We start from the raw sequence: 19,742 nt of genomic DNA on the forward strand, positions 1-19,742 counted from the left end.
TTGTTTAGGAGACTTGAATTCTTTTGGGTTTAAAAGTCAAAATTTTAGTGCTTTCATTGGAATTTGAGACACGTGCACGTTTTATTTATCACGAGGAGCACCTAACTGACGGATTTTTGTTTAGGAGGTTTGAAAAATAAAAGTATAAACGTGTAAATAAGTCTTGGGAAATGGAAATGTTGAATCCTTTTGGGTTTAAAAATCAAAATTTCAGTGCTTTCATTGGAATTCGAACCAGTGACGTACAACATAATTTTGGGGGTACTTGCAATTGCACTATCTGTTTCTCTTTGTTATTGAGGGAATTCAAAATATATATACTTATAGAAATACAAAAAATTTACCTTATACATAGCGTGTAATTTTTTACCCAGAAATTCAAATAAACCCCTAAATACCATGCGGGTCCGCCCCAGAGTCTATGGATGGTGCACACTGCCCGAGTGGGTCGGGTCATTTAAATGTTTGGATAGATCAAGTTATGGGTAGTATATTAGTAATATTATAAATTTGGAATTTCAAATTGAGTTTACTTCTCTACAAAAATTTTCGATGTAAATTCATATTTTAAAAACAAATATTTATGCAAAGATTATTTGTCAAATGAATCCAATATTAGAGGAGTTAATTAAGTAAAAAGTCTTTTAGAAAGATACTCTCAATAACCTCGTTTAATTTGATATAAAAAATCAAAAAGTATTTTTTTAAAAAAATTATGATTTACATTAAATCTTTATATTCATGTGACGATAAATTTAAGAATAAAAAATAATTTGAAATTAAGTTTGATCCAGAACTACCTTTTTTTTTTTTTTCCTTTCAATAGTAGGTGGGTGACTATTGAATTCCCAATCATGTGCCACTAATTAAGCAACAATTTTGTTCACACCTCTCTACTTATATATATTGATAAAATAAAGTAGTTACAAATGTGTTATTTGAATATGAAGATCATATATTTGTTTCATTTCGAAGGTCTAACGAGGTAGTGATAAAGTATACGTGCAGACAAAACTCTGTCGGACAAAAATTATACGCATACTAAAAATATTAGTACTATAATACGCATCTTGCATTGAAAAATTAGCTAAGATGAAAAAAATTCAAAAGAACAATCACAGACAAAATAAATGAAAACATGGTACATTAAAAAGCTTAGAATCATGGTAAAATTTCAAGAGGAGTCATACATTTAAGTAAAAAGATAGATCTCTGGTTGATCATTACAGAATGAACTAAACTAAAGTCTAAACAGATGCTTCCATCTTTTCGTCTTCAGAATCTTTTTCATCCTCAGAGAAATTTGGAGCTTTAGGAACAAGTCCAAGTAATTTGAACATATTCTGATCAGCATCATAGTCATTATTTGGTGTAGTCAACAACTTCTCACCTGTAAAGATGGAATTGGCACCAGCAAGGAAACAAAGAGCCTGCTCCGGGACAGAAAACCGAACTCTTCCAGCAGAAAGCCTAACCATTGCACCTGGCATTGTTATTCTGGCTGTCGAAATCATCCTAATCATATCCCATATGTCCACTGGCTGGAAGATGAAAAATGAGTTTGAGATTAGCAATGATATCAGAATAAGTCAAGGTTATTAATCCACTTTTCCCTAGAACTCATTTCAGAGAGCTGTATCCATTGAATCAAGGAAATTTAAGATCTTATCCGTTCAATTAATTTTCAGAAATGCATTGAATTTCGTCAGAGGATGGGATGGGCGTCAATTATTTTGTGGTCTATGAATATCACAGTTTTGTGGAGTTGTTTTAAGCTTTAAGTTGTGATGAACTAGACCATTGTGTTTCCAGTCATGATCTGAGGTGGGAGACATCTGCCCCCAACCATGCGTGCTACTTAACAGAGAAAAGCAATGTTTTATGAAACTACCAATGCTGAAAGGTGAAGCATCAAAGTTCAAACAAAACTAGAACTAAATAAGGTAAAGTTCCTCAATGTGGTAACTGTTGACACTCTATCAAGGGCTCTTCTACGATGGCTCAACGTATTATGTTGGTAGTACAGTATGGTTAGGCTAAGCTGATGGACATGTTTTTATTACTGTTTTGCGGAACTGAGGTGTACAAAGCACAAATCATTATAGAATCAGAAGTTAACGGAAAGCACTGCAACAACATTTAAAGTTTTATTCCTTAATATATGAGGATTACCTTCTGGTCTTCCAATGGTGTACCTTTTACTGCAATAAGTGCATTAATCGGCACACTCTCAGGGTGAGTTGGAAGAGTTGACAGGGTATGCAACAAACCAATTCTATCCTCTTCAGCCTCACCGAGCCCTATTATTCCACCTGATCGAAGAAAATAAGAGGTTAGCAAGATTTTGATAAGGATTGGCACACCATGAAGATTTTTTACCACACAACCTGTGTCAAAACAAACACAACTGACAATTTTTCAATCATTCCCTTAACTTCCAATAATGAAATAACAATTAAGAATACCCTACCAACAATTATTAATGATTCGTCTATCTATGAACAGGATGTCATAAAGAAGAAAAACAGTAAGAAGTTCAAATTGAAAGGTCTGAAAGACCTTTTACTAACAATTTAGAAATTAGAACTCATGTCAAAATACTTGAAGTAGGGTTCACTTTCATGTCCTAAAGAAAATCAGTTTTATGTTCTCATCAAGAGGCTTTTAAGGCTGCTCAAAAGATCTTAGCTGCCAATGACATTGCACTTATAATCAAATCGTTTCAACTCACTATATGTGGTGGTATACACCCAATAATGTGATACTTCAGTATTTGCATATACATGAACATGAATGCATCAAATATAGAGTCTAGATAGATGGTTCTACATATTGTTATTCCAATGATTAACAAGTGTCAATATACAAACACAACATAGCAAAAACCAAGGTGAATGAGAAGTTTAATACTTCAACGAATACCTGAACACACATTAATTCCTGCTTCGCGTACATGCTTAAGAGTTTCCAGCCGCTCATCATAAGTTCTAGTGGTTATAATATTAGGATAGTATTCTCTTGAGGTGTCAAGGTTGTGATTGTATGCTGTTAGACCAGCTTTCTTGAGCTCTAAAGCTTGCTGCTTCTCAAGCATTCCCAAGGTGCAGCAAACCTCCATTCCCATGTCCCTTCATATTGAGAATAATTTGCACAACATTAAATAATTGGGCAGAACAAAATCAATGGATGCTTCAGTTGTTGTCATGTCATAGTGAAACATTTTCAACTTGTTTGTGCATTACATGTAAACATGATGGCAATTGATAGTCTATAGTTTTTCTGTTATTTTTTGTTTAACTTCAATAAACAATATTTGGGTATGCGTTATTGCCACAACCCACAAACAAGGACTAAGAAGAAAATGTGGTGTTTTTTATTAGAAGTTGCACAATCACAGAGCTACTCATGAAAGTTTCTTGCGAGGAAGAATGCTTTTAGAATGGGTAACAGATGGTCTAATGTTTAACCAATTAATTAGTAAACCTAATCCTGCTTGCTTCTGTAGTCATTCTAAGAAGCAGAACAAATGCTTCTCAATTTCAGAGATCATCGTAACTCCAGTTTCCTCACTCTTTAAACTTCAAAACTACAAGGAAATAACAAAATAGACAACAAGGCCCTGCAATACTGTCCTCAGCATCTAACCAGCCTACAGTTGTCTGATACTTGATATATTCGAATTAGTTTAAACTAACAAAATATCAAGAGGCTTATTGTTTCTAGATTCTTGTCTCTTTTATGAGTTAACTCATATGTTTCTCAAATTAGTGTTCACCTCATGATTGAAGGTAAATAGAGAGAGTTGCTTCTTTTCCTATGTAACTTTTGACTCCTAATTCTTAGTCATGAAGTCTTTTGACCATTACTAGGTAAATCAAATAGTGGCAAGGTACTAGCTCCGCTTACTTGTCAAACAGAAACTGAAGGAGATTTCAGAATGCCTGAAACATCTCACAGTTTGAAAATAAGGATGGTATCTGCGAATGGTTGGTATCAGTAGATATTGAAGTTCATGAAACAAGTGTCTTTTACAAGAAAATTTAGCACCATATCCTTCTGTCCTAAACGTAAATCTGTAGATTTGCCTCCCACAGCTTAGACATTTAATGATGAACCATGGTAATCTTTACCCAACCCCCACAATAAAAGCAGAAACAGGCATTTTCCTTCGACCAACACATTCTAGTGGTGCATAACACCATATACAGCAATCGATTGGCTTTAAAGATTCTATACTGCTTGTATACATGAGGTTCCCATAACCAATAAAAATAAACCTAATCAGAAAAAGAAAACAAAAAGATCAGAAGAGATCATCCAAGCACTGGAACGAAAAATATAACTATAGCTCATTACCTTATTTCCTTCACATACTCGACGATCTGGTTCATATTGGTTTTCCTTCCTATTGTATCCCTCCATGCAGCACCCATACAAAAACGAGTGCTACCTCCCTCTTTTGCCTGTCAATGCATAAAGTAGCTAAAAGTGCATTACAAACAAGATTGAACCTCATTGTATGTTATGTATAATAGTCAAATGAAATCTAATTAACTGGGATAATTCACCGTTACTGCATTTATCTGTCATGTTTATACATCTACAGGTTGGCCTAGATCACATTACATCCTTGGCCGCCGTGGTAAAAGGGGAAGAATCCAGGTAACTCTAAGGTCTTGAGAACACATAACTCACTTGGGATGTGTAGCATTTGATTAAACGGAACCTATTGGGAAGAACTCATGTCACCCTCTAGTTGCACTCAAGGGTTAAAGAATATCTACTTTGCTTAGGTGAAATATTCCACAAAATCAGACTAAGAGAAACAGAAAGAGAGCACCTTTCTTGCTGCTTCCAAGACTGCATCCTTATTCATAAGTTTCTGTGCTTTCAGTCCTGTGTTGTACCTAGACGATTGAGGACAATACGAACAATCTTCACTGCATCCCCCTGTCTTAATAGACAGCAAAGTGCACTGCTGTACTTCTCTAAAGTTATGAGAATGTCTATGTACTTGAGCCTGTAAAATAATATTTTTTTTCATGAAAATGAGAAAGTATCATAACCAGAAATTAGAGAGCCTCACTAAACTAACAGAAAACAATTAAGGTGCAAGCTCCAAAGTAATTAGAAACAGAAATTAAAAGAAACACATTCTTCAGTTGTTTTTTTGGCATGAATCATAAAAATTTCAGGTCACTGGGATAGCATTTAGTATTTTGAGTTAAAAGGTTGACACTGTGTTGATTGAAGTACCCATATGTTGTAAGAATTGTGATATTTGTAAATCAACTGTATCTGATACAACGGGAGAATGTTACCCTCAAATACATGTTTTCAAGGAAGATGTCTTCCACCACAATTAAGAAAATATTTCCTCACTCTTATGGGTGAAAAACACTCTTAACAAATTTCTCAACTAATCTAATTTCATTTGTCTCAATCAACACCTAGGCATTGTTAAAAACGTTTAATACTCCCTCCATCCATCTTTACTTGTCCACTAAACTATTTTGGGATGTCCAACAATTTTTATATGGCTTACAAAATCAATTAATAATTTACCACTTTGTGCGTATTTTACCCTTGCTTTGAAATACCATTCATTTTTCAATATTTAGATGACTTATATTTAGTAGTTACTGCTTCTTAATCTTGTGTCAAGTCAATAGTTTACAACTATTATTGGACAGAGAGAGTACCTAACAACAACATCAAACCTATCCCACACTTTGTACAATTATCATGTGTCACCTACTTCTACATCCCACCAAACACTGAAGAATGATCCACAAAAATATTTACCAAGGGATACATTTCCATCAAAGATGTTTGTAAAGAAAAATGATGAAAGACATTTCTTTCTTTCTGTACTCAAGGTAATCCAAAATGTTTTTTCCATCAATATTTTTGCCATACAAAAAAACAAAAAATCAACTGCACATAAGCACAAAGCTAAGCACATTAACACAAAATCAAACCAAAACCACCCTTGCTAAACCTCAGAACAAAACCCCCCCATAGATTAAAAAAAATACTATTTTTGTGATTGATGTACAGTAAAGCCAATTAACTATATACAAAGCTTAACAAAATAGAACCAATGCAGTAACCCAAATGATTCAAAAATCAAACATAATTAAATTAAAAACAAAAGGAGAGAGAAGAGAATACGGACGCCATGAAAGAGGAGATCGAGGAGTGGTGAATCGTAAATAGACTTGATTTCATCTCTAGTCCAGTTATTTCTGGGTCCTTCCTTTATACATCGTTCCGCTTCTACTGCAGCTGCTGAAGCTGACAATGAGGAATAATTCGGGGCACGCGACTGAAGTAGAACCAACGACGATAATGGCCGCCGAATCGATCGAACCCACATCATTCTTCTCACCTTCTCTCTCTATATATATATTATATAGATACACAGAAATGGCCGGATTTGCAGAAGCAGATAGGTGAAGCAAACAGCTTTCAATTGCTATTTGCTTGCCTTTTTTCTCAGTTGCTTTGGAAGTTCCGCTGTGACTTAAACTGATTTAAGAGATTATGGTTGGGGTTTAGGTAGCTTTTTCGAAAATAATATCTATATTTTCACGAGATAGTAACGAGATTTGTATCGTATATTAAATTGTGATTTCTCAAAAATAATTTATATTTTAATGAAATAGTAATAAGATTTGTGTGTATTATATTTTAGATTAATGATAATTTTTAAAAAGAAGTTTTAGATTCATAAATTCAAGTTTTTTTGATTTTTTAACTCTCAAAAGAACTTTACATACTAATATTTTGGAAATTTTTTTCAAATTCTAAACAATAAGATCTATATCGACATATTATAAATATATAGCTAAAATCTTCTCTTTTTTTTTTTTACTTGAAATATTCTTTGTTAATATAAATAGTAAGAATGATTCTGGAGAGCTCTCATCATGTTTAACCTAATTAATTTGTTTTTTTTTGTGATTTATGATATTAAATTTACTTCATGTAATTTTTATTTATGATATTACTAAACATACGTCTTATAATTTGATTATTTTGAGTTGATTATTTTGAGTCCGTAATCGAAAGGGTAAAGTTTTATTGCAAAAGGGCCATGTGGCTTTGCCACTTAAGTTTCCTTCAAAAATTTGTTGCCTCTTTTGGCAGTTTTTGCAACAAAGCTTTGTTTCTTCGATTCCAAATTTTAGTTTATTTTGTAACAATTTTTAAAAGAAGATCTTTCGCATATAGCTATTGAAAAATAGTTATAATTATGTTTTATAATTATAGTTTATTAATTAAAATTCGTAGCTACATGTTATAGGGAGGACAATGGTGAGCGAGAGGGGACAGATATAAATTTTATATGTATATCGGTTAGATAATTGCATATTATACATATGAATTTGTATATATGGCAAGCAAAATTGAGAGAGGGAAGAGAAAGGAAAGCGGGATTGGGAGACGGATGAGAGAGGCGAGCAAGATTGAGAGAGAGGAGAGAGAAGAGAGGGCAATAATTTGTATAATTTGCATTTCGTTTGTATAATCCGCGAGTACTATTGTATTGTTTTTGTATAATTGAGTAATATAAAGTCTGAAATTATACAAATATGATAAAACTCAAAATAACGAATTGATACAAACAGTTATACAATATATATTATACAAATTACTTTACATAAATTAGATTATTCAAAATTCGAAAACTACATGTTTATACAAACTTGTAAAAGCTATACATAATACATGGTGATAAAACTGAAAAACCAAAAGAAATCATCATCATATACAAAAACAAACCATTGTATACAAATACAAATAAAACGAAGAATTGTTAGTTGCGACTAATACAAACGTGGCGAATTATACAACGTGACTAATTATGCGAATTCGACGCCAGCTCACGCAAGTGTTGCGAGTGATAGTTATAACGAACTATAGCTATGTTGAGTAATTAAGTAGTAAGTTTGTTTGACAGCATAATTTCCCTCTTTAAAATCAGTTCATTAATAATATAAAAAAAATTATTACATTACTATTTTATCCTATTAATATTAATTATATTACATAATTAATAATCTTGTAAATATTTGTGAGATCAAACATTGGATATAATTAATTCTCATTAAGTCAACATTAACAAATATGTTTGTTACAAAAAAAAATCTTTATAAAAGAAAAAAAAAATACAACTTATGAAAAAAATAAAAAAAAATAATATGTGAAAACGTTTCCTAAAACTGAGGAGATTTTAATTGGATTTTTGGAGTGTTTTATCTCATATAAAACTCTAATTTAAAATAACAGAATATCCAAATATTACGATTTGAACGTTTTAATATTGAACCGTTAAACAAAAATAAAAAACATCTCAATTACTTGCCTGCTAATTCTTTTTAATTCTTCTTTTTCTGATTTCTCCATTTTTTATACAAGAAAAAGAATAATATTTCAAAGATTTTTTCAGGTATAATTTCCTTTTCCACTCTTTTTATTCACCATTTGACAAATCTAAAAGGTTAAAATTTTATGCACTCGGATTTATATACTCGATCATTATTCATTCATTTTATGCATAGATAATATGATTTTCGAGCGAAGGGGATTCAGATGAACTCATAGCTCCGTAACTCTGCTCTCATGTACATAACTAGAACGTAAACCAAACGATCCGAGTGCTTATTGCTATACATTTTGCAGGTTGATCAGAGTACTAGCCTAAAATTTGATAGATGACTTGGAAACAACAAAAATATGATAAAATGTGCAAAAGCAAAGAATCTTCATCCAGGTAAAAGTTTACATACTAATAAGTTCAACAAACACTTGTTAAACTTTTTAATCTTGTTTTCTTTTCTTCTTTTCAGAAAATTAATGCATACTGATGTTCAGCTTCATATTTATGGAGTGCCGTTCTCTTTAAATAGGGTAAGAATTAATACGATCCTCCGTCCTTCCGTCCTTAACCAGAGATCTCGAGTTTAACACACACATATCTTTTCCTAAGGTGCTGCTTTGTGTTGAACTTGCAGGGACTTTTGGCTGCAAGATCTTCAAAGCTAGCTGCATTGTTGAAAGAGAATCATGAAGATGATATTTCTCATTTGCTAGGAGATATTCCCACTGATTCTGAAACTTTTGAGCTTGTTGCAAGATTCTGTCATGGCTTTGATATAATCTTATCACCTGACAATATCATTAAAGTACTTTGTCTTGCTCATTATCTTGGAATGTCTGAGATTCACAGCACCAACAACCTCACAAAGAAGGCTGGTCTCTATTTTCAAAACAATGTCTTATCTAGCTGGAACAAGACGATTAAAGCTCTCAAATCTGCAGAAATCATTCTTCAACAAGCCGCGGATCTTTCCCTGGTTGATGCATGTGCTGAGTCTATTATCGCCAAGGTACTGCACAATCCAAGTCTTCTAGGAGAGCCGATGAGGAATATAACAACAACAGATGATGACAGTGAGAACGATGAAAATGTGTATAAGTCAAATGTTAAGAGGAGGCTTTTTGTTCATGACTGGAAATCAGAGGACTTGACACTACTTTCCATTGCCCTCTATGAGCCCATAATTCGTGCAATGGTTCATCGAGAAGTCCCTCTGGAATACGTGGCATCATCTCTGTTTCAGTATCTCAGCAAATGGGTTTTTCTGGACACTAAAAGAGAAGATGACGATCCCTCAACTTACGCGAGGAATTCTCAAAGAGAGATCATTGAGGCAGTGGAGAGACTGTTGCCTCAAGAAAGGGGGCTGATCCCCAGTTCTTTACTCTCTAAAATGCTGCAATCCGCAATAATCTTGGATACTCATACTGAATGCAAAAACGGACTGGAGACTAGAATAGGAAAGCAACTAGATCAGGCAACAGTCAAGGACCTCTTAATACCTGCACAAGGATATGCAAAAGAAGAGCAGTATGACACTGAAAGTGTGAAAAGGATATTGAAGAATTTCTACAGCAATTACGAAAGCACGGAGAAATCTGGCCTAGTCGTGGTAGCAGAACTTGTCGATGACTTTTTGGCCGAGGTTTCTAGTGATATAGATTTGAAGTTGAACACATTTTTATCACTAGCAGAGTTATCACAAGCAGCAACAGCAGGGACTAATAGAAATTCGGATGGAATATATAGAGCAATTGATATATACTTGGACAAGCACAGATATCTCACAGATTGGGAAAGGGAGGAGGTTTGCAGGGTGTTAGATTGCAGCAAAATGTCTCCTGAAGCCTGTGAGCATGCTGCAACGAACGAAAAGCTACCAGTTCAAGTGACGGTGCAGATTCTGTTTTCTGTGCAGCTGAAGTTGAAGGATAATGTGACCAAGAGGATAAAAAGGGGTCCTGATAACGGATTGTTGAAGCTGGAAGAAGACGAGGAAGATGCAAAGGGGACTAGCAACAGTGAAGAGGAAATGATGAAAGCAGAGATGGAAATGATGGGAAACAAGGTGCTTGAGCTGGAGAAAGAATGTCATATGATGAGAAGGGAAATTCAGAGAGGTAGTTCCCAGCACAAGATTCAAAAGGAAAAAACAAGCATGTGGAAAGAAATGAAGAGGAAGATTGGTTGTATGACAAGTTCACATGAAACTAATTGCCATGTGAAGAAGAAAAAAGTCCATCCAAGATAGAAGATATCTTTTCTCTTTTAATCAAGATAGAAATTTGTGCTTTCATGTTTACATTTTGTACTTACTGAATAATTGAGTTCACATTTGCATTTTCTTGGAAAATTAAGAGTAGTTTTGATGATCTAAACGTCCTCAGTCCATCCGACTTCATTCAAAAATAACAGAAGAGGTTGGTAGGACTGTTATTTCGTAGTTTCTCCCAAAAAAAAAAACAAAAAAAAAAAAGACCTACATGGGCATTTGCAATTCTAGGTGTCTAACTTGGTGCACACACTTGCATAGACTTCGGTATGGTACAAGAATAGAACAGAACATGGAAGGCCTAAACCATATTTTATAGCACAAGTGAAAGCAACTTGTCCATTGCAACCAAGCCAAACTGACAGTACACAAATAGTCATCTTCACATGTGATGCATACTGATAATACAACCAACTAGTTCATTGCAACAAAGCCAACATAAGTGTGTTCACAAAGACCTGTTTTCCAGCAAACACTTCCAAAACAAACAATTTTGGAGTCCTAAGCAGCTGGAATAAAGATGGAAATGCATCCGATAAGGAGAAGAGATAGAAACTTGTCCCAACATGTATTTGGTGGACAATTTGGAAAGAGTTAAATAACAGGAGTTTTGAGGGAAGAATAGCTTATAGAAGATCAAAATGATTGCTTAGCTAAGACATCTTTGATGTGCTATATTGCTTATAGTCAACAGTTTAGATTAAGACTAAGACTGTTTTACTTTGTAAGTTGTAATATTTTTGAAGGGGAACTGCACTTTTGTTGTAGTATACCTGTGGTTATATAGACTAAAGTTACCAATTTCAAAAAAAAAAAATTATAATATGCAGAAGGCCACTTTATCATTGTAGTAGGATTTAGGAAAGATTTCAAAGTCCAGTCACAGCCATCAAAATGTTCCTAATTCATTAGTAAATCAGCCAGAATAGAAACTTTCATGCAAATTATTTTAAAATTTTGTGATGCCTAAAAAGGTAGTACTTGTTTGCTTCTGCACCTGCAAAATTTCACGACATCCTATAATGGACAAGCAGCAATTCCCCCTAGTATAAAACATTAAATCACTAGAACTGGCAAGCAGAACTTTTCAAAATATTATGACGGTCATAACGACCCAAGGATGTGGTTTACCTGTTGATCAAACAAACGATTTAAATCTCAGCTGAAGGGAAAAAAGCTATGTGATTTTCTTTTTTTGGTGAAGTAAGTAAATTGAATTAGAAAGACATGAAAGATTACATAGAGAAAGAAACTAATAGCCTCAGAGCATTGCTACATGAAGCTATAGCAATAAGCAAAAACCTGTTGAAACAGTCAGACAGTGTTTTGGGAAGCGAGAAGCGGAAAAAAGCGACGAGGGCTTGCTTCACAGAAGCGAGAAGCGTGAAGCGAAGCGCGCGCTTTTTTAAAAAAAAAGCAACATTTAGTATAAAAATAAAAAAATATTAAATAACTAAATAGAGGTAATATAGTCTTAGATTGAAAGAAATTACATAGGCAAAAATACTCATAAGTCATAACATATAAAGCAAAAAATTAAAAACATAATTAAATCACAAAGATTCAAACTCCTATTCTTCAACAAGGCTGCTAGACTGATCACAAAATAAATAAAAAATGCAAAAGAATTAAAAAAAAAACAGAGGAGGCAGCAGTCAGTAATTAGAAACAGAGCAGGCAGCAGAGATGAAGAAAAGAAGAGAAGAAGAAGAAAAAACTAGAGTAGTCAAAACTCAGAGAGATGAAGAGATGAAGCACAGGCGAAGATTGTATATTTCAGGAGAAAAGAAACTCATAGAGATGAACTAATAAACATTAGCTAAAAAAGAGATGAACAAAAAGTTACCTGCAGTCGCGGTCGAGGTTGAAGAGAGAGGCAGCCTCAGTCGAGATCGTCAGGAGAGAAAGAAGGGAAAGAAGTATTGTGAAAGAAGAGTCGCGAGGAGAGAAAGAAGGGAAAGATTCGTGAGGAGAGAGAAGGTTATATTTCAGATTTTTTAAAAAAAAAACCTATTTTTTTAAAAAAAAACCCTAATTGTCGCTTTTTTTATAAAAAGCGCGCTATATTGCGCTTTTGCCTTAGGGTCGCTTCTCGCTTCTTCATCTGAAGCGAGAGCTTTTTTCAGATCGCCTCGCCTCAAGATAAAAAAGCGCACAAGGGTCGCCTCGCTTTGAAGCGCGCTTTTCACAATTGCTACCTTCGAACTCTTCTAAGTAAGAGTCAAGAAGCTATGTGATTTTTTCACATCTATCTAATTTTTGGTGAGCACAATTATCCAATACTTATATATGTGCAATATCAGGTGGAGTTGAGATCCTCGCAAGTTGGCCTAGCTACGACAATTGTTTTCCCAAAAGAAGAAGAAAAAGTTATGATGTTCATGCGACAAATATGTAGTTCCTCAACATTCTCAAACGCTGCTATGCTTAATTACCAAATATCTCACTGTGAACTAATGGTAGTAACAGGTAATAGATGATACTGTCTGCAAATAGATAGCCTTCCTGAACAGGCCTAATCTAGAAGGTGTCTATAATTCAAGACTTCAAGTTAAAATCCTAACACCCACTGTTACTTAAATTACATTAGGTAGTCAATGCCTCTCCTATGAGTTCGCAAATTAAATGAAAGAAAATATAGAGGTGATCAAACATCTTGAACAATAAGAATTACCATTAAAAACGATGATAATGGTCAAATGACTATAATGTTAACAATATTTTTTTGGAAAAGTAAAGTATCGAGATACTTACTATGAGCTTAAATCATATTGTCTTTCAACCTATGCAAAAGATATAAACCTCTGATAATAACTAAAATAGCACATGATTTCCCTTGATAAAGAACAGGAACCACCTTACCAGCTTTTAGGATGAGTTTTCCAGCCAGGAGGAAGCAGCTTCATGTTTTTCCAGGATTTTGAGACTATCTTAGCTAGATTTACAGAGAAGATAATTACCCTTGATAAAGAACAGGAACCACCTTACCAGCTTTTAGAATGAGTTCTCCAGCCATGAGGAAGCAGCTTCATGTTGTTCCAGGAGTTTGAGACTATCTTAGCTAGATTTCTACAGAGAAGCTAATACTGGAGGAGAAGAAAAAAATTATCCTGCTCCTCAGTAAACAGCAACTTTATGTACAAGATAGTTAGTATATGTTATCCAAACCCTGGAATGGGCTTCAGCAGTGAATGATGTCAGGATATCGCTTCAGGTCATATCATTTGGTGTGTCAGAATACAAAAGTACTGCAAAGTTATCCAAGGTACACCAAGCTGCAAAATTGTTTAAAATGATCCCACAAAATGATAGTATTCCCACAGCAACTGTGAGTGCATTTCTACTACTTCCATGGTCTGAGACTGAGAGTGTGAACCTCAGAAAGAAAGTTATAAAGAAAGAAGGTTGTGAATGAAGGTTCACACGATGAATGTTGTATGCAATGACAGCCTTACTAAGAAGCTGGCAACCCTTTTGTTATACAAGTTAAAAGCTGGTATTTTTTCTCCAATTCAAAGCTTATGGCTTCATAATTAATGTTGAAAACCTAAGATTCCAGTGGTATGAGCTTGGGACTTCCATGTTGGAGGTCTCAAGTTCGAAACTCCTTGCCAGCGAAAGCAAGGGGTTTGCCTTCTGGGTTGAGCTCGTCGCACCAGGCTTGCCTAGTGCGGGTTACCTCTCCTATGTTGTTTGCGAGCTATTGCGTAGGAGCGGAGTTTTACCCTGTGCACACCCAAAAGGGTAGCGGCTGCGGGTTTCCCTTGTCGTCAAAAAAAAAACCCTAAGATTCCAGAAGTTTTTCTATCCCGGAAACAGAAAAGATTAGAAAAGTTTGACACGCCATTCAATTAATTGTGGAAAAAACTGAAGGGACAAATTTCTCTTAGCTGGCAGGATTATTGCAATCAGAGCCAGGTGTGGGATGTCTTCCATACAGTTATGTCCTACTGTTTATGAACGCTTTTTCTATCAGAATTTTAGGTTTATTTGTTTTTTTTTTAATTTTATAAATCCATTAGTCTTCAATCAATTATTTTTTTCTCCATTGTTTCATCCTTCCACCTCGGTTCTTGTTTGAGTCCTCATTCAGCCCCTTCATATTTGAACAATGACAGCAGAGATCCTAACTTAGTTCATCAAGTTCCCACCAAACTTAACATTACAGCCTTGTGCAATTATTTTATATCCTAAGTACCCTTCAACAGAGGCCTTACCTTAAAAAATTGGTCGTAATATTCAATAGAGATTTTAAAATCTTTTAATTGGATACAAAAGAATTACTTGGTAAGAAAATAAACTTGATTGAGTAATTAGATAGGCAGCAAATGAAATTTAGAACAAGAAAAAAGAAACTAACAAGTAACATCAACTAATGATGTCAAATTTCAGGAACTCATATTTGCAGTAACTTGTATCTAATATGAGTTCTGAAATTTGACATCATTAGTTGATAGAAATATGAAAAGACGATAATCAACATGTTGAAAAATCATCCAAACTCCAATCACATTTTATTGGAACTTCTTGCCACGCTACAGACAAATCCCAGGTATCATAAATTGCACAACCTCTTTGCTAAAATCTATTTGAATGAAAAAGTTAGAGCTCAACTATTGACTCATGTACTTGAGAAAGGAACTGAACACTTTATGAGATACTTATCTTCTTAAATCTGTACACAAGAGACTCTATTGACTTTTGGATCCTGGAGTTTTCTGTTTGTTTCACTGCCAGGGAAGCTTGATGCAAACTTTGGATTCCACGACCCAAACTGGCGATTGAAGGAGCTGCTGGAAGAGATTCAGCAGCACATTCTATTCCATCTCCATACACAAGCAAGCTAGCACAAGTAACTACACTGCATCCAAAGGTAGCCCATGGCAGAAAGCCAACGGGTCGTACTCGGTGTTTCCTCATGATTTCGTAGAATGCCGTTCTCATGGCTGAGATGCTAGTTTTCTCTGCAGAGGCTATAACGCCATGCGCCACGGCACGGATTTTCTCAGCAGAAGCAGTTGCCTTAAGGACAGATGATTTGACACCAGAACTTGCCATTGCAGGGCCTGCTACGTTTGACTTTCCAAATGCAAGAGCAAGGGCCTTTTGGGTTTGAGTAATCATGATTTTTAGAGAAGCGGGGACTTTGAAGGTGACAACCTTCAATATTGTAGATGCAGGAACAACTTTAGAAAATGAAGAAGCTCCCAGAACTGCAGTTGCACCAGCCCCAACAGCTACCACTGGCTTAACAGCTAGTAACCCTTTTTTGTCACTTTGGCTTGAATTGTCCCCATCGTTTTCAGAGTCAGTGACCAGCTGATCAACAATTTCTTTAACTTCCTCAGGTACATTAACACTCCAGTGCTTCCTTATTCCAGCTAAGCCACTGGCATCTACTACTGCAACTATTGATTTGAACTTCTCGGTCTGGCTTCGGAGGGCCTGTGCAAGAAGGGCGTGGGACTTGTCCTCAATAGAAAGCTCAGAAAATTCAGTTGTATGACTCCCCATTTTGCTAAGTGGGAGCCGACCAGCATTGTTCAAAGCTATTCTTAACCCTTCAACTGCAATCTTGAAAACATAAACCTCAGAAAGAACATCTGTATTAACAGCATCTCCGTTACGAACATCATGAAACATCTTTTGAGCACAAGCTAGAGCTCTTCCTATAGAGGGAATATCAACAAAAATATTATGTAGATCCAGAAGCAAAGGATAAACTGTCTGTGCAAACTGTGGTACTTGATAATTCAACTGTTGTTGAATATCCTCAGATCCAATCTTTTGTAAGGAACTTGAATTGACCAAATATGATGACAAAAGCCTCACCATCTGAGACTGAACATCATTTGTAATACGAAATCCTCTAGAATTTTCTGACACCATTAACCCCGTCCTTAGAGGAACCAAACTATTACTAGCCTCTAAGCCAAACACTCCAAACCTATTCTCATACCCCTCCTCCAAACCAAACACTCCAAACTTATTCTCGAACCCCTCATCCCCCACATCAGAAGGCTCACCAGACAAACTGCATTGAACAAACGGTGACTCAAGCAACAAGAAAGCCGAACCAACCTCTTCAGCTGCTTTCTTGGCAGCAGGGAAATGCCCATCAAACCCAACCCCAAATATCTCTCTCAAAACAACTCGCCCCGCCATATTCTCATACTTCTCCTTACTAGTTTTATGCACAAAACACCTCTTCAAAACCTCAATCGACGAAGTTGGTACCGACTCCTCCTCCTCTAAATCACCACCATCACTCAACCCAATTCCCTCATTTTCATGACCATCTCCAGAATTACCCACTTGGACAACTACAGCCTCAGGCTTAACTTCCCTAATCAAACACTCCGCATCTAGAGCAGATCGCTCAGATAAATTCTGCACACACAATACGTATATAACAGCCTTGGATTCAGGTTCTTGAATTGCATAAACGAACTGTTTGGTAGTTTCGGGTATTCCTAATCTCCTCACAAACCCATTTGAAATTCTCAAATCAGTGGGGTTTAATACAGAAAAAGGCCACAGATTTTGCAAATAGCTAAAACCCCACATCACCATTAATAGCTAATGCATCAAGAATCGATTAAACCCACAATTAACATCAAGAAAACTAAACTCTAATGGACTTAATACTGCTGATTATGGAAGAAAACAGAGAAATTGAACAAGGGTTACCTGATTGGCGTTGATGAACAAAGTGGCATTTTTTTTTTTTTGTGTGTGTGTTGAAAGTATCTAATTATTATTAAATAAAGAAATAAAATCCTGGAGAATTTTATTTTGGTCTATTTTATTTTTTAATTAAATAATAATAATAATTTAATTTAACTTTTAAGCTTAGTGAATAACTTATTTTAAGGGAATTTTAATGAAATGCGATTAATTTAATAATAAAGATTATTTACGTCTGAATTTAGAGTATTTATTAATTATTAGATCAAACTTTTGAAAATACTTGGTCATGTGTTGGTGATATTTTAGTTTTTTGATCAAATAATAATTAAATTAAATCATGCCAATAATTATTAGATAAAATTTTAAGTTTTATTTAAGAATCAAATATATAAGATTTAACAAAAAGATATGTATGACTTTAAAATATTCCGAATTTCAATCTCTTACTAATAATTCAGATTTCTATTTAAAATTTCCTTTAACATGATCAACAATCCATTTTAATATTTATTCATTTCTCATGTTAAATATTGGAGAAAAAGGAAATGTTTTCTTTAAAAAGTTAAAATATAAAAATAATACGAATATAATTTTGACATGTTTTTGAAATAACTGATTTATTTTGCTCATCAATTTTTTCATCCTCCCAAAACTCTACCTTCCTCTCCCATTATTCCCATATATTAACCAAAATTGATTTTTTTTTGAGATTATAAGATATATTCAGAATTAGAACGATTTATTTATTATAACTTAAGTAATATTAATTTACATTTTAAATCATACATATTATTTTTTTACAATTTGTGACATTTTTAATTTCTTAACTATTGATATAGTATAAATTTTAATTTTGATCTTTATAATAAATAATTAAGTATATTCAATATTTAAGTAACTGAAATGTGCAATTTTTGTTTCGTTTGCTTTTGAATATTAACAAATTTACCATATATAGATATCAAACATTACAAAACAGAATAAATATGACATTCCTATCTAAAACAACTAAAACACAAAATTTAATTAGTTAAAAATTAAATGCACTTCATATGATATTAGAAAAAATAAATTATGAATTTAATAATTATCGAAAAATGAAAAGTACTAAGTATTATCTTAATTCTTTGAGTTGTTAAATATCATAATGGTGAGCTTTAAAGAAAAGTTATCTACAAAAAAAAATCAGTGCATCACAGGCATGAAAGTGGACTTTTCCCCACAAAAAAATTTAACTTAATCAACAAGATTTAGACCTTTCCACTAAATTGCATCAAACTTTGATTATCATTAGTATTGAAGGTTAGATATAACGATAAAAAAAAAGTGCCCTAGGGAGTTAGATGTTTTTTTATTCGGGATTTGATACTCACGTTAAAATTTTATTAAATTTGGATTTATATTAAAGTTTTTATTTTGAGGGGGATTAGCATTTAATGTTTAGTATCATATTAGAGCGTGATTAAATGCAAATTCATGCAAAAAATAAGAGATTGAGTATTGACTGATAAATTCTATCAAATTTTATATATTAAGCAAATGGTATTTAGTCCTTTCGATTTCAAATACCTCTCTCTTTTGTTATCATTTTCACTGACTCTACTTCCTATCCTTATTTAATTTTAAAAAGGAACTTACACATATAATCAGTCAAAAATAACTAAATTTCTCTCTATAACTATAGTTTAATAATTACAATTCGTAGCTACATGTTATAGATAGGAGAGAGGCGAGCGAGAGAGGGCAAAGAGTGGGAGAGAGACGAATTGTATTTGTATATTGGTTAGATAGTTATATATATTATACATATGTATTTGTATGTACGGTAAGCGAGATGGGTGAGGGAGGAGAGAGGCGAGCGAGTGAGGGCAGAGAATGGGAGAGAGGTGAATTGTATATGTATATCGTGTTAGATAATTGTGTATATATGGCAAACGATTTTGGGAGAGAGGAAAGAGGCGAGCGAGATTTGGAAGAGGGAGGAGAGAGATGAGCGAGAGAGGGCAAAGAGCGGGAGATAGGTGAATTCTATATATATATCGGTTAGATAATTGTATATTATACATATGTGTTTGTATATTCTAGTGAATTATTCGTATAAAAACGTAACTAATTATACAAACTCGAAGTCAGCCCACATAATTAATATATGATAGTAGTTGTGAACGATAATTATAACAAACTATAACTGTGATAATAAGTAATATAAATTTGTTTAACCGCATAATATTCTCTAATTTTAACCCTTCATTTTCATTATTAATGTATCATTTAAACACACAAAAAATATTCATATACATCATGTTATCAAGTTAAATAAATTTATAGTTTTTTTTAAAATTACATAATTAAAAAAAAGTTAGTAAAACCTTAACCTAAACTCTTTTTTTAATT

The 19,742-nt window shown here is 34.0% G+C and overlaps 3 protein-coding genes across 3 annotated transcripts; 1 reads left to right on the forward strand and 2 right to left on the reverse strand.

Moving 5' to 3' along the window:
- Nucleotides 1–1,127: 1,127 nt before the first annotated feature.
- On the reverse strand, nucleotides 1,128–6,543 carry LOC107023660 (biotin synthase, mitochondrial). The gene is made up of 6 exons (XM_015224419.2): nucleotides 6,179–6,543; nucleotides 4,841–5,020; nucleotides 4,357–4,463; nucleotides 2,923–3,128; nucleotides 2,173–2,312; nucleotides 1,128–1,541 (listed from the first exon to the last, which is right to left on the reverse strand). The coding sequence occupies exons 1-6, from the start codon at nucleotides 6,380–6,382 to the stop codon at nucleotides 1,248–1,250; spliced, it is 1,131 nt and encodes a 376-aa protein (XP_015079905.1). The 5' UTR covers nucleotides 6,383–6,543; the 3' UTR covers nucleotides 1,128–1,247.
- Nucleotides 6,544–8,750: 2,207 nt separating this feature from the next.
- On the forward strand, nucleotides 8,751–10,637 carry LOC107022477 (BTB/POZ domain-containing protein At5g17580-like). Its single transcript, XM_015223078.1, has 3 exons — nucleotides 8,751–8,779; nucleotides 8,856–8,916; nucleotides 9,021–10,637. Exons 1-3 carry the CDS (start codon nucleotides 8,751–8,753, stop codon nucleotides 10,635–10,637), a joined length of 1,707 nt encoding a protein of 568 aa, XP_015078564.1.
- Nucleotides 10,638–15,142: 4,505 nt separating this feature from the next.
- On the reverse strand, nucleotides 15,143–17,414 carry LOC107021397. The gene has a single exon (XM_015222052.1). It carries the CDS (start codon nucleotides 17,229–17,231, stop codon nucleotides 15,309–15,311), a length of 1,923 nt encoding a protein of 640 aa, XP_015077538.1. The 5' UTR covers nucleotides 17,232–17,414; the 3' UTR covers nucleotides 15,143–15,308.
- Nucleotides 17,415–19,742: the final 2,328 nt, after the last annotated feature.

Source organism: Solanum pennellii, chromosome 6 (genome assembly GCF_001406875.1).
Source record: "Solanum pennellii chromosome 6, SPENNV200".
In the NCBI taxonomy this organism is placed as follows: Eukaryota; Viridiplantae; Streptophyta; class Magnoliopsida; order Solanales; family Solanaceae; genus Solanum; species Solanum pennellii.

Excerpts from the sequence above, each read along its gene's own strand:
- LOC107021397 (XM_015222052.1), bottom strand. The coding sequence starts at position 17,231 with ATGGTGATGTGGGGTTTTAGCTATTTGCAAAATCTGTGGCCTTTTTCT.
- LOC107022477 (XM_015223078.1), top strand. The coding sequence starts at position 8,751 with ATGTGCAAAAGCAAAGAATCTTCATCCAG. Across the intron at positions 8,780-8,855 it reads AGCAAAGAATCTTCATCCAG|AAAATTAATGCATACTGATG; the intron begins GTAAAAGTTTAC and ends TCTTCTTTTCAG. Across the intron at positions 8,917-9,020 it reads TGCCGTTCTCTTTAAATAGG|GGACTTTTGGCTGCAAGATC; the intron begins GTAAGAATTAAT and ends TTGAACTTGCAG.
- LOC107023660 (XM_015224419.2), bottom strand. The coding sequence starts at position 6,382 with ATGATGTGGGTTCGATCGATTCGGCGGCCATTATCGTCGTTGGTTCTA. Across the intron at positions 3,129-4,356 it reads GAGTATGTGAAGGAAATAAG|GGACATGGGAATGGAGGTTT; the intron begins GTAATGAGCTAT and ends CTCAATATGAAG. Across the intron at positions 1,542-2,172 it reads CACCATTGGAAGACCAGAAG|CCAGTGGACATATGGGATAT; the intron begins GTAATCCTCATA and ends TTCATCTTCCAG.